Source organism: Pholcus phalangioides, unplaced genomic scaffold (genome assembly GCF_987345545.1).
Source record: "Pholcus phalangioides strain wild (caught in Gottingen) unplaced genomic scaffold, Ppha-v1.0 ptg000007l_1, whole genome shotgun sequence".
NCBI lineage: Eukaryota > Metazoa > Arthropoda > Arachnida > Araneae > Pholcidae > Pholcus > Pholcus phalangioides.
Window position 1 is genome coordinate 15693136 of NW_028301600.1, and position 13558 is coordinate 15706693.

The following is a 13558-nucleotide window of genomic DNA, read 5'->3' on the forward strand; positions in this document are numbered from 1 at the left end:
ATTATTTCTCATTTTTAACGATGAAAATTTGTTTGAGAAATAATTTATTTCTTGAGATAATTTTTTAGTGAATATTTAATATTTAGAAAGAGATAGTCACTTTTGTGTTTGTTAAGAGCTGGGCGATTGGAAGTGTGTGTTAGATCTGTGGGTGCTTTGCTTGAGATTTATGAAAGAAATTTTGATTTCTCTGCAGTAAATCAGGTTCCCGGGCGGGTAAAAAAAAATGTGGGTGCCCGACCACCGGCGGTTCCGACGCAACTGGTTAAGAGCAAATTGGAACAACCAATAAAACTGAAGGGCAGCTCATAAAATGCTCAAGTTAGACAGCGGAATTTCACACAGTTAATCTTTAATTTCCATTTCCGTCTTCTAAAAGGTTCTTCAGAGTGTGGTGTATCCAGTGCGTCCCGGAAACACCCAATGCAGACAGATCTAGTGGTGCCAGGAAGAAGCAGAAAAAGAGATATGAATCTAGCAACACTACGAGTTAAAAAATACACTTTTCCAGACCACACGGTTCTGAAAGGACGCTCTTCTGTCTCTACTTAAAAATACAGGGCCGTCATTTCAACTTTTTCTGGGGGGGGGGGGCAAAGAACATGTACACAATGTATGTGTATATATGTATATATACCATTTTTAGGGTACTTTCAAAAGCCGGCCTCTCAAATGACGGGCCTGTAAAACTACGTAATCGTTCTTATAATTATATTTAATTAAAAAATGTTATAGTAGTTACAGTAGACTCTCGGTAACTCGACATCTATTATTCCCTTGGTTGTCCCAATACTAATTTCAATGAAGGGAAAACTCTCTAATTCGACACATGTTTGGCTTAACTCGACTACGATTTTTGTCCCTTTACTCAGGGCCGTCTTAAGAGTATCATGGGCCCCGGGCCAGGTGGTTTTTCGGAGGCCCTACCTGGTAAATCCTAGAAAATTTCAACCGGATCTCATTTTTGTGAGGGCCCCTCTTCTCTTGAGGCCCCCGGGTCGTGCCCGGGTGGGCCCATGCGTTAAGACGGCACTGCCTTTACTACGACTGGTTCTTACAATTGTGATTTACCATTCTAAGAATTTTTTGACGTTGTCCGTGGATACTTCGATAATACTTTGTTCCATATGAGGGGTCCCTTTTTTGAGCTATGGGGGGGGGGGCGTGCATGTGAAGAATGAATGTTTGAAGCCTCTTGGGCCGGTCTATCATTTTAGTGGCGTTTCTAGGACAGGTTTTTCATTCTTTTTATGGCCAAAAGAAGTGTGGATGATCCTCAAAGTGTGGTGTGATCACTATTCGATGTTGAAATTGGGATAAAAATCGTATCTATTGTGAGTTTTGATATTGTCTGTTGCAGAGAATATTTTTGGCGGAACTCGGTTGGTTTTGCGATTTCTTGGAAAAGGAATAAAAGAAAAAGAGCTAAATCCTGGTTAGACGCTGAATATGTCATTTGGTTATCATTGTGAGTATCGACAGCCGTGAATTCAATGGCTCCATGCGAACTTCATACTTTAACTTTAAAATCAAAGTTGAAATTAAAAAAAAACTAAAATTGGGAAAAACTCAGAGTGAACTCGCCGAAGAATATGGAGTTGCACGGAACCCATTTCAACATTTGCTAAAAATGAGGAAAATTTTTTTTCAGCATTTTAATCTTCTTATGAACCAAGCAGAAAACGCATACAAAAACGCATAATAAAGAAATCAGAATTCAGCGATGTAGAGGAAGCAACTCTTTTGTGGTTCAAATCATCAAACCCATTATCAGGATCAATAATCCAAAAGATTTTACAAAAAGTCTCAATCAAGGAAATTAGGAATTATCCTAAGTAGGAAAATTTTTTACAGAAAATTACAGACGAAAAATTTGTGGATGTGAGAATGGACGCAAAAATTTCTATTTTAGATGCAGTTGAAATGATTGATTCTGCATGGAATTCAGGCACGAGTGCCACGATTCGGAACTGCTTCCGTCATGTTGGTTTTTGTTCTGAGTTTTTGGAAAACGATTATTTCTCCGAAAATTCCTCCCAGATTAACTGTGGAGAAACATCGAGCTTATATTAATATGACGCATTATTTGAATAGCGTAGTTTGAAGTTGAAATTTAATACAATTTATTTCACAGGAATATTAAACATTTTTAAATATAATAATGAGCTGGTTAATGTGACCGACTGGTCTCGAGACAGTTAAGAGAGTGTGTGTGAGTGTCCTTATCTTTTGTCGCTTGCTGGACTAGGCAGGTGCCAGCGAGAAGCAGGTGCAAGAGTTCGCCACATGTACATTATGGATAGACTACATGTACCGTTGAGTCACCTCAGTACTCCCCCTCCAGTGTCGTAGGACACGAGATGTCTTGGGAAACGCACGCGTCTCCTGGAGCGAGTTGTTGTGGTCACGGGTGACTCAGGGGCTTCAACATTATGTTGACTGTCCTCTTCGGCGACAAAAAATTCAGGCTTAATGCGATCTAGCGATACCGCTTCTTCTTTTCCCTTAATTTTGAGGAACATGTATTTGTCATTTTTTTTCAGTATCTCAAATGGGCCGTCGTATGTTGGTTGTAGAGGTTTGCGTACCACGTCGCGGCGCACGAAGACGTGTGTACAGCGCGAAAGTTCAGGATGCACAAAAACTTTTTTCACCCCGTGGGAACTTGTTGGTACCGGAGTCAAACGCTGCATGCCATCACGTAGTCTTGAGACCAATGTTGACTGCTGAGCTGCTTCAGTTCTTTGTGGTGCGAGGAAATCACCAGGAAGTCGCAAAGTTGTACTATATACTAATTCTGCGCACGTTGCACTAAGGTCATGTCGAAAAGTTGATCTGAAACCCAACAAAACTGTTGGTAGTACATCGACCCATCTGTTCGTATTCTGGCACTTGATTGCGGCCTTCAGCGGACGATGTACGCATTCGATCATGCCGTTTGCTTTGGGATTGATTGTTCGTAATTTTTGAACACCCAAGAGGTTTGATAATTCTTGGAATAACAAAGATTCAAACTGGCGTCCTCTATCCGTTGTGATGCGCTTGGGACATCCGAATCGCGATATCCATACCGACAGGAATGCCTTCGCCACAGTCTCAGCAGTAATGTCCACCATCGGTGCCACTTCTGGCCAGCGCCAGACCAGACCAGACTCAAAATTTTACGATGGTGACTGGCCCTTAAAGCGGGCCATTAGCCAACAAAAAGACTGGGGCCCCTTGGGGACCCCCCGGTGAAGAGAAGGACAAGTGAGTAATGTATGTGTAGTTGTGAAAGTGCATGTATGAGAAGGGAAGGTTTGGGAATAAATCCTCTTTTGAAAAATCAATGGTCACTAAATGGTCTGTCGATTATTAATTTTGAAATTAAAAAATTTTTCGCCGGTAAAATGCCACCACTGCCTTACGTTATTAGTATTATTATTATTAGCTTCGCTTGTGGAGAAGCCCGGTCGGGCGACGCTTTGATGTCGTCCTTGGCATCTCTCATTGGTTGAGACGCTAACTCAGTTCCCTATTGCCTGGAACCTGTAAAAATACATATTTCATGCACAAAAATAAATGTTAGAAGGCAATGATGAAAAAAAAGAGAAAGTATTAGTACGGTTATGCATGAAAGCTGGGAAAAAATATAGAAACAACGATTAAGAGAAGAAAATGACGAACACGATTTTTTTTTTTTTTTTGAAGTCACGAAAAAATTTTTGTTTTTTTGAAGAACGATTTTTTGGTTTTTTGGACAGACAGATGGGGAAAGGAAAAAGAAAAAAGATCAAGAAATATCCGATTAAATAGTGAATTTACGAGAAATTCAGAGGGAGGCCTAATCTTTTTTTTTCTAGAATATTTCCTGCTTCCGCGAGAAATCTCTCAAAGACGGCTTGCCTCTCTTTTTTTGTTTTCAGTTTTAAAATGTCCTCGAAGCATATTTTCGCGAATTCGAAGACGTAATATGTCGAATTTGAGCATTCTGCCGAGTCATCCGTTGACGGTCCAGAAAGTTCAGCGCGGCTGATCGCTGATGGTGCCGGCGAGGGTGCGGCATCTCCTGACTGCTGCTCGGTGACTGGGCTGCTTTCGGCTATAGGCTTCGGGAAATAGTTTTTTCGTAAGTCCGTAGATCGAGTAGGTGAGCGGAAGTCCGTAGAGATTGGACTTATGTTTCTACTGGGCCCACTTTTCACGTTGGACTTGTCGATTTTCGCCGGTGTTGTTTGGCTCGATTTTTCAGAGTTCGGTTGATTTATCGATGGAGCTGATATTCTTTTCCGCGGGGTTGATTTTGCACCAGTACTGCTGTCTTTATTCAGGACACTCCTGGGAATGAAGTCGGTGCTTTTTGCCGTCGGCTTTGCGTTCTGTGGTGACGAACGGTTTATTGAACGGGTGGTGTCCAATTTTTCCGGGCTTGTGTCTCCCGATTTTAGTTTCCGGAGTTCGGCTAAAAATGCACTGCATTTTTTAAAACTCGCTGGGTGTCCTTCTGAATTGCAATTTACTCAGAATGGCTGATCTTTTCCGCGAACTTTCGGGCACGGCTGACCGTTATGTTGTCCCGTACATTTGATGCACCTTTCCTCGAACGTGCAGGCATCCGCTCGGTGAGTCCAGCGCTGGCATCGGGTACACCTTTTGGGGTTTGGCCGATTTGGGTTTCGTCTAAAGGGTGCGAAACTTACTGAGATGTATTTCAGCACTTTGAGGTCGGTGATTTGGCGGGACAAATGGTCACGGGGGAGAGTAATTTTCCAGAGCGGAATTTTCTTTCCTCGCGCCGATTTTCTCCTTGATTTGAGTTGGGAGATGCCAACGACGTTGTATCCGAGTTTTTCGAGTTCGGTTTGTATGTCTTTTGTCGGCGTATGAGTGCTAAGGCCTTTTAGCACGACACTAAAGTTCTCGTTATTACGGTTGGAGAAATGCACAATTTCGACTTGTTGTTTGCGAAGAAAATTTACGGCTAGGTCGTAATCCGTTTTGCTGTGAAACTTAATCTTGTAGGATTCGCCTTCTAGTTTCACTGAAAAGTTTTCTTCACAAATTTCGCGAAAGGGGATCCGCGATCTGAAACCATCGGTCGTTGCCCGAAGCGCATACGGCTAGGCAGAGCGTTTCCTCCGTCGGCACCGGCTGGCTGTCACTCACCATGGGAGGCGTGGTGGCTTGCACTGGGACGCTTTTTGATTGGTCCTTTTTCGCCGTTTCATTTGAAGGAACGCTGCCTGTCGCGGTGGATTCTGGGTCTTTTCCTGAAGTTGAATTTGTGAATACGACCGTTGGGATAGATTCTTGAGCAATTCCGGAATCTACTTTTCCTGGAGAAATCTTGGGGGTTGAGTTTCCCGTTTCAGATCTGGATGAATGGGTTTCGTCAAGTGTTACGAATCCGGCTGGGTTATTTGGGCCAGTGGTGTTTTGGCTTTCGCTGTTCGTGGTGAATGACAGCTTTTTTGTCCCAAGGTTTTCCAGGTTTTTCCTGATTTCGTTTCTTTTCATCTTAGCCAGTCCAGGGTACTCATCGTAGAAACACGAGCTTGGGAAGTTGATGAGATATTTTATACCTCCTTCCGTGAGATACTGCAGTCGTTTGATCTCTTTTGGCTCCGCTGTTTCCTTGATTTTCCCGAAGTCAATGAAGGCGTTCTGGAAGGTTAGACCCTTGTTACACGCTTTGGATGACGTGTTGTTAGCTTTTAGTAGATAGCTATAGTCGTCTCCGATGCTTTCGAAGAAATTTTTCATTGACTGGACATGTTCTGCTATGGTCTTCTGCGATTTGAATTCCTCCACCAGTTTGTGCCAACCAAAGTTGTCTGGTTTTGCCACTATATCGTGAAAGAAACAAACTGGGATAATATCCATATCGTCTGAGTGGGCCATAACGCGAAAAAGTTAAGAACTGCTAAAGTTGGGGGTAGAAAAATTTACATGGGTCCGACTGAGTACGGCCCGTAGAGCTAGGGTTGTGCTAGCATGGGGAGCAAAAAATTTGCGTGACCGTCACCATGGGTGTCTGGCGGCGTCTTTTGTTCTTGATTGTTGAGTTCCTTCTGGCCAGCGCGTAAAGCGATCCACCATAGTGAGTGCATAAGAAAACCCTTGTGATTCTGGAAGCGGACCAATAATATCAAGGTGGACGTGTTGAAAGCGTTCGGTTGGAAGTTCAAATGAGCCCAAACTGCTGGTTGTATGTCTGTGAACTCTCACTTTCTGGCACGGAATACAAGACTTGACCCATCTGGCGACATCTTTATTAACCGAGGGCCAGACGAATCGGTCTGTGATCAGTTTGATAGTGGCTCGGGTTCCCGGGTGTGATAATTTGTGCACCGCCTGAAAAACCTGGTAACGGAAGTCCTTTGGAACGTAAGGTCTCACTTTTCTGGAAGAAACATCACAATACAGTTCGCGGTCAGAGTCGAGCAGTGTCAATTTTTTTGAAGTCCAATGAAGTTTGTGTCGATAACAAGTTCATTAGCTCCGCGTCTGTTTCTTGGGCTTCCGCTATTTCAGTGTAATTGATGGAACATGGTGTTGTAATTTCCTCAATTCGCGATAGAGCATCCGCAACCGAATTTTCTGATCCCTTAATATGATGTATGTCAGTCGTAAATTGGGAAATGTATTCTAACTGTCTGTTTTGCCTCGGTGATAATTTTTCCGATTTTTGGCGAAATGCATATATTAACGATTTGTGATCAGTCAGGATGCTAAATTGTCGACCTTCCAACATATATCTAAAATATTTTATGCTGGCAAATATAGCAAGCAATTCTCTATCATAAGCGCTATAGTTCTTTTCGGTCGAGGAAAGTTTCCGAGAGAAAAAACCAAGGGGTTCTAATGTCTGCCCACTTGATTCAAGGCTCCCAATGGCTACATCTGAAGCATCAACGCTCAAGACCAATTGAGCTGTTGGAGATGGGTGTACTAAAAGTACAGCTTCGGCTAATTGATGTTTACAGTCCTCGAAAGCTGTAGAAGCTCGTCGGACTAATCAATTTTGTGATTAGAATTTTTAGTTGAGCCCTTTAAAAATTCTGTCAAGACATTTTGTTTTTCTGCTGCTCGTGGCAGGAACCTTCTGTAAAAATTTACTAGTCCTAAGAACCACCTCAATTCTTTCAAGTTGTTAGGTTTATGGTATTCTAAAATGGACTGGACATTTTCAGGCAAGGGCTTGATACCCTTTTCATTTCTTACATGACCCAATAAGGCCTAACTCGCATTTAGAGGCATTAAGTTTGATACCATATTTGTTTAAGCGATTGAATAGCAACTCCAAGTGACGAAGGTGTTCGTTAGCGTCCTTAGAAAAAACTAGAATGTCATCAATATAAACAAAGCAAAAATCTAGGTCTCTTAAAACCTCATCCATGAACCTTTGAAACGTCTGAGCTGCATTGCAGAGTCCAAAATTTAGGAATGGGAACTCGTACAGCCCAAATGGTGTGATAACTGCAGTTTTAGGAATATCTTCTTCACGTACTGGAATTGCGTGGTAAGCTCGAAAAATATCTAGTTTAGAAAATATTTTCTTGTCGTAAAGCGCGTGAGAAAAAATCTTGTAAGTGGGGTATAGGGTATCTGTCAGGGACTGACTGAGCATTTAGCTTCCTGTAATCTCCCACCGGACGTATACTACCAGCTGGCTTATCTACGACGTGTAAGGGCGATGCCCAGGGGCTCTTTGATGGCCTACAAATGCCTGTTTCTAACATGTATTCAAATTCTTTTTTGACAAGATCAAATGTTTTAGGATGCAGTCGTCGGACTTTGCAATGAACAGGTGGTCCTGTCGTCTGGATATGATGCTCCGTAGAATGTTTAACTTCCTTAAAATTCAATGCCGGATTTGTGATATCTGGGTATTTTCTCAGGAGGTCATGATATGGAGAAAATCCGTCTATTGTTTTCACCGCGGCTTGAGAGCAAGGCTTGGAATCACCTGCAATGCTGAGATTAGTAGTAGAATCTATGAGCCGTTTCCTTTTTAGGTCCACTAATAGACCGAAGTGTTGTAGGAAATCAGCGCCTATTATGGGTACAGATACCTCAGCAATCACAAAGTTCCATTTGAATGATCTACGCAAGCCCAAGGAAAGGTGTAAAAGGGTTGTGCCATATGTTTTTATTTTGGAATGGTTGGCTACAAAAAGTACCAGATCGGTGGCTCCATGAGCACCTTTTCGTGGTGGTATACACGAAACATCACTTCCTGTATCAATCAAGCAACTACAATTTGTTTGTCTGTCGTATACCGTTAACCGATGGCTGATACTCAAACCCTTATTTTCGCCACCACCTGTATCCGTACAGGCAGTGGCCGCTACTCGTTTCCCTGAGCGAAAGAACACGGTTGTTTGCATTTGAAAGAAGAAGCACCAAAACGGTTATGGTAATAACAGAGGCCATTGTTTGGGTTATTAGCATGAGGAAATCGGTGGCCTGAACCACTGCGGTTTCGGTTGCGAGACCAATGACGTTTATTTTTGAAGCGAGGTCGGTTTCTGTCCCTAGACAGTTGCTCTACTTGCAAGCTTAAGTTTTCGATTTGTTTTTGCAAGGAACCCAAATTAGGTGACGACACAGCGGTCAGTTCTGACTCTGACGGATTTATTGAATAAACCGTATGTTCTGCGGATACCTCATGGATTTTGTCAGCTATAATGGCTAATTGGCCGAAAGGATGGTTTGAATTTCAGACGGTAGTCTTTGTAGCTAAAGATTTTTCAAAAAATCATCGTTTAATTTATCTTTTGCTAGTTCCCGCATTTGTCGCAGTAAAAATGATGGTTTTTTATCCCCTAATTGTAGGTCACTGAGCAATTTTTTTATTTCCCGACTTTCGGAGTCAACGAACTCGGCTATGAGCCGTTCTTTCAGAGCTTCGTATTTGTTTGTGTCAGGGAGCCGATAGAGTAAATCACTCACGTAACTAAGAGTGTCTCAATCAACCGACGCAACTAAACTAGCGAATTTTGTTTCGTCTTGTGTGATGCCTGACAAAACGAAAGCTGATTCTACCTGAAAAAACCATAATCTTATGTTTTGTTTCCAAAAAGGGGGGATTCGTAACGCGACACAACTGACTTGCGGAGGATCAGCGTTATCTACCGACATGTTTATGAAAAATATGAGTGCGGATGCTCGCGAAAAGAAGAAATATAACACACTAACCTCGTATACGTTCTTGTATCTTTGTATTCGTCAGAGCAGAGTTCGTCGCCTTCTTTAGCTTTCAATCCAGAGAGGAAATAAATGCACAAATTTATGATGAGACATTTTCTCGGTTCCGCTAGCGATCGGCATTTTGCTTGGTAGATTTTGAACTTTCTTAAATAATCCAAGGTTAAAATTTTAAAGCACACATGGCTTGTTAGTTCAGCTTGCTTTTAGGTTGCATGAGTTTAAACCCTTAGGGTCACCACTGACGCATTATTTGAATAGCGTACTTTGAAGTTGAAATTTAATACAATTTATTTCACAGGAATATTAAACATTTTTAAATATAATAATGAGCTGGTTAATGTGACCGACTGGTCTCGAGACAGTTAAGAGAGTGTGTGTGAGTGTCCTTATCTTTTGTCGCTTGCTGGACTAGGCAGGTGCCAGCGAGAAGCAGGTGCAAGCAAGAAGCAGGTGCAAGAGTTCGCCACACGTACATTATGGATAGACTACATGTACCGTTGAGTCACCTCAAATATAAGCTCGATGTGGAGAAAGCATAAATAGTACTATAGGTGATTGTATCGATGATGAATTTATGAGTGTTGACTCTGATCTTGTAACTTCAGGACTTTTAGCAGACGACGATATTCTAGAATCTGTGGTGATGCTAGTGCTGGTGGATGTGTCTGGTTGTTATTTCGGAAACATACAGTCATGACTCCTTCCTTTTTTTAGTTATTTAATAGAAGAGAGAGAGAGAGAGAGATTTTTACGACATGTTCGGTCGACAGTTGGAGCCAGACTGAACTCCAATACAAGAACACACTAGATAATGCCTAGCTAGTGAATGGCATAAAAAATATAATAAAAATATAAAAATTGTACAAGACAAGCAGCGCCACAAATCAATAACCCAAAGCAAGTGCTTCATGTTTCGAAGAAATAGAATCAGAAAGTGTTCAGATGAAGAAGTATCTGCATCATCTCGCCATGATGCATTAAAACCCCAAATGTGATACATCACTTCCTACACAGTCAGGAAAAAGCCGAACAATCGCGGTATAAACTGAATAGTGTATAGAAAAATGTTTGCTTTCTCTTCGGAAAGAAAAACAAACAAATGTACTTGATTATTTTTCATGAGGTAAATTTTTTATACGTCTTGCTTCTATTTGGAACAACCCCGAATTAAAATGAATGAGAATTAGCATAATTTAATACAATTGTTAGAAAGTATATAATTGCGTAAACAAAAACGATCGGACAGAAATTTAGAGTGCAACCCCGCTAACTCGACACCCGCTTAAGTCGACATGTTTGTCGATACTTTTGGGGTGTCGAGTTACCGAGAGTCTACTGTATTTAGAAAAAGGCTGGCTTTTAGTTATTCCGACGCCGACGAAACACAATAAAATGATGACCTAAACGCGTAAAAACCTTCTGATGCCAACTCAGTAAAAAAAGATGGAGTGATCCATCAACATCCGAACATCTACACGAGATGCGAGCGATATACAACAGGTAATGTGGCATATTCTGTATATTTAATGTATCCATGAAATTATTTTTGGAACAGATGCAGTATGGTCCGCCACGACTTTGGCGACTTTTTCCTCGCGATAAGTCGCCAAGACCGTCATAATGGGGCTCTGGGTCGTCATATTTTTTAACATCTTTCCAGTTTTCGCTGGGTGATACCAGGTGGCGCTGGCTTCGCCAAACAGGATTTTTCTTTTGTTCACCGCGTTTTTTCAAAAATTCAAAACAGCTGTTGTTCCATTTCCAGCGCGTCTCTTGGATTATTATTCCTCCCTTCTGTAGCTCGCGTCATTTGGATTATTATTCCTTCCTTCTGTAGCTCGCGTCATTTGGATTATTATATATTGCTCAGGTTGTATCATACCGTTTTATTATTTCGTTGTATTTATTACTTATTGATCCATTGCCATGCCTTCTGTCCTATCGGTTTATTGATTTAAAATGAACCTACAGAATTTTTCATGCCCGAATCCGTTTATTATTAAAAAAAGGGTTCGGGTTTTAGTTTTAATGCATAGAATATTTATTTATTCAACATGCTCGCAATTCCTTATGCCCCGATCTGTTTATTTTTAAAAAAATGGTCCAGGTGTAATTTTTCTTAACTGATATTTTTTTCTATTTTTATGCTTGGTGATTTCTATTATGTTTTGCACGCTGATGATTTTTTTTTTGGCGTCCGTAGTGTCTGACGGCCTTGTATCTCCGCCCATGCCAGCTTCTATCACAACTTCTCACTCAGATGCGATCGCTTGCCGGGGATTCCGTTGGTGAACCAATCCTGAAGTTGCTGTGGTTGTCTCGACTCCCCAAAAAAAAAATCTCAAAAGTATCCTGGCTACGAAGATCTAACCCGATTCACCGCCGTTGCCGACAAGATCAATGATCTTACCTTTTCACCCCATGTAGATGCCGCTAGAATGGAATCCTCCAAAACGCACTTGGAAAGACAAATTGAGCAGCTGACCAGGCAAGTGAGCGAACTTTCAGCTACTGTCCATGCGTCCCGCTCACATAAACGTTTCTCGTATTGGTGACCGCGCAGTCGTTCCTGCAATCGCCAAAACAAACCTGCTGCAAATAACTTTTGTTTCTATCACACTAATTTCGGCGAAAAAGCTAAGAGAAGTGTATATGCATCCCCTTGTGTATATATACTCGGGAAACCAAAGCCCCGTTTACATGTGCAATAAAGCATCCCGGGAAGTTCCCGGTAACGGGAATTTTCGCTACAAATCATTCACATGACGTTTAGTTTATGCCGGTAATTCCCGTCTTCTTTCCGGAAGTCGTCACTGGTTACGTGGTTGAACGGAAATGGTTGATTCAAGATGGCTGACGAAATAGTTTACAGTAGTTTTCGTGGCGCAAAGGATTATGGGAGTGAAGGTCAGTGTCGATCACCAATCCACCCCAAGAAAGATTCGCTTTTTTGATGAGCTTCTCTCCCACCTTTTTTGATCATTTGATCATTTTTGTCGCACCACAGTCATTTTCTACACATGAGGGCTAATTAGACCGGGACCTACAATTTATTACCGATTCCGAACGGCAGGCTTGTTTTTTATACTCGTCGAGGGGTTGGTGCTCTAACCATTCGATGGGGGACTCCTTGCGGTAGCAATTTTTTTCCCCTGCGGTCTTGTCGCCGTTTTTGTTGTACCCCTGTGTCAGAAAAGTTTTCTGACAAGGACGAACCGGGTATCGAACTCGCGACACCTCTAAACATCCTTTGGTACTTTAGGCGAGCATCTTATTGACCTGGACTACCGCGCCCCCCACTTTTTTTTCCCGTACGAGGGGAAAAAAGTTGTCATGCCGGTAATTATCACCGAAACGACCCCCAATCTCGCACATGTGAACGGGGCTTAAGTGGGCGATCGCTAGATGGCCATGACCACGATTGCCGTATCAGCCGAATCATCTTGGCCGACCGTAAGAATCGAGTAAACTTTCTCATCGAGACGGGCGCCGACATTTCGGTACTTTGATATGTATCCAGCTCTAACAATGTGGTCGCGGATACATTATCACGCATACAGATCATCAATGCCCAGACCATTCACTTTACCGCCATCGCTGCTGCACAACAGAGTGATAAAGAACTTCAAAAGTTGCTGAGTGATCCAACGTGTTCCCTTCAACTTAAAAAACTAGAACTCTTTCCTGGTGTGGAACTGGTGCGTGATTGCACCGGATAAAAAATACGACCATTCGTTCCCGAGAACTACCGAACTGTTCTATATAAGGCATTGCACAGCTTGTCCTACTCTGAGATTCGGGCCACGAAAAAGTTCCTATGTGAGAAATACATATGGCCGTTCATATGTAAAGATGCTTCATGGACTGTCAACGGTCAAAAATCTAGACACACTAGGAGCCCTCTCCAGCAGTTCCCGATGCTTTCGAGCAGGTTCGACCACATTCATCTGGACTTGGTGGGTCCGTTGCCTCCATCTAACGGGTTCATCTATCTACTCACCTGTGTGGACCGTTTCACCAGATGGCCTGAGGCAATTCCGATAGAAGACATCTCGGCTGAAACTGTTGCTCGAGGTTTTTTGGGCAATGGATTGCTCGATTTGGGACCCCATCCACTATCACTACCGACCAAGGATGACACTTCCAGTCCTCCCTCTTCTCTTGCTTATCGAAATTATTGGGCGTTAAACAAATTCGCAAGACACCATACCATCCTGCCAGCAATGAACTAGTGGAGTGGTTCCACCGATCATTGAAGCAGTCGCTTCGATGCCACAGCGATCATCGATGGACAGAGACACTGCCGCTCGTTCTACTGGGTTTGCAAGCAGTCTTCAAAGAAGATATAGAGTACCCCACTGCAGAG

The 13558-nt window shown here is 42.4% G+C and overlaps 1 protein-coding gene across 1 annotated transcript; it reads right to left on the reverse strand.

The window, feature by feature from the left end:
• Positions 1 to 2321: 2321 nt before the first annotated feature.
• On the reverse strand, positions 2322 to 3116 carry LOC149084970 (uncharacterized). Its single transcript, XM_089233827.1, has one exon. The coding sequence runs from the start codon at positions 3114 to 3116 to the stop codon at positions 2322 to 2324; it is 795 nt and encodes a 264-aa protein (XP_089089953.1).
• Between the last annotated feature and the right edge of the window lie 10442 nt (positions 3117 to 13558).

What these genes read in the sequence shown, in the direction of transcription:
- LOC149084970 (XM_089233827.1), bottom strand. Translation starts at nt 3,116, where the DNA reads ATGGTGGACATTACTGCTGAGACTGTGGCGAAGGCATTCCTGTCGGTA.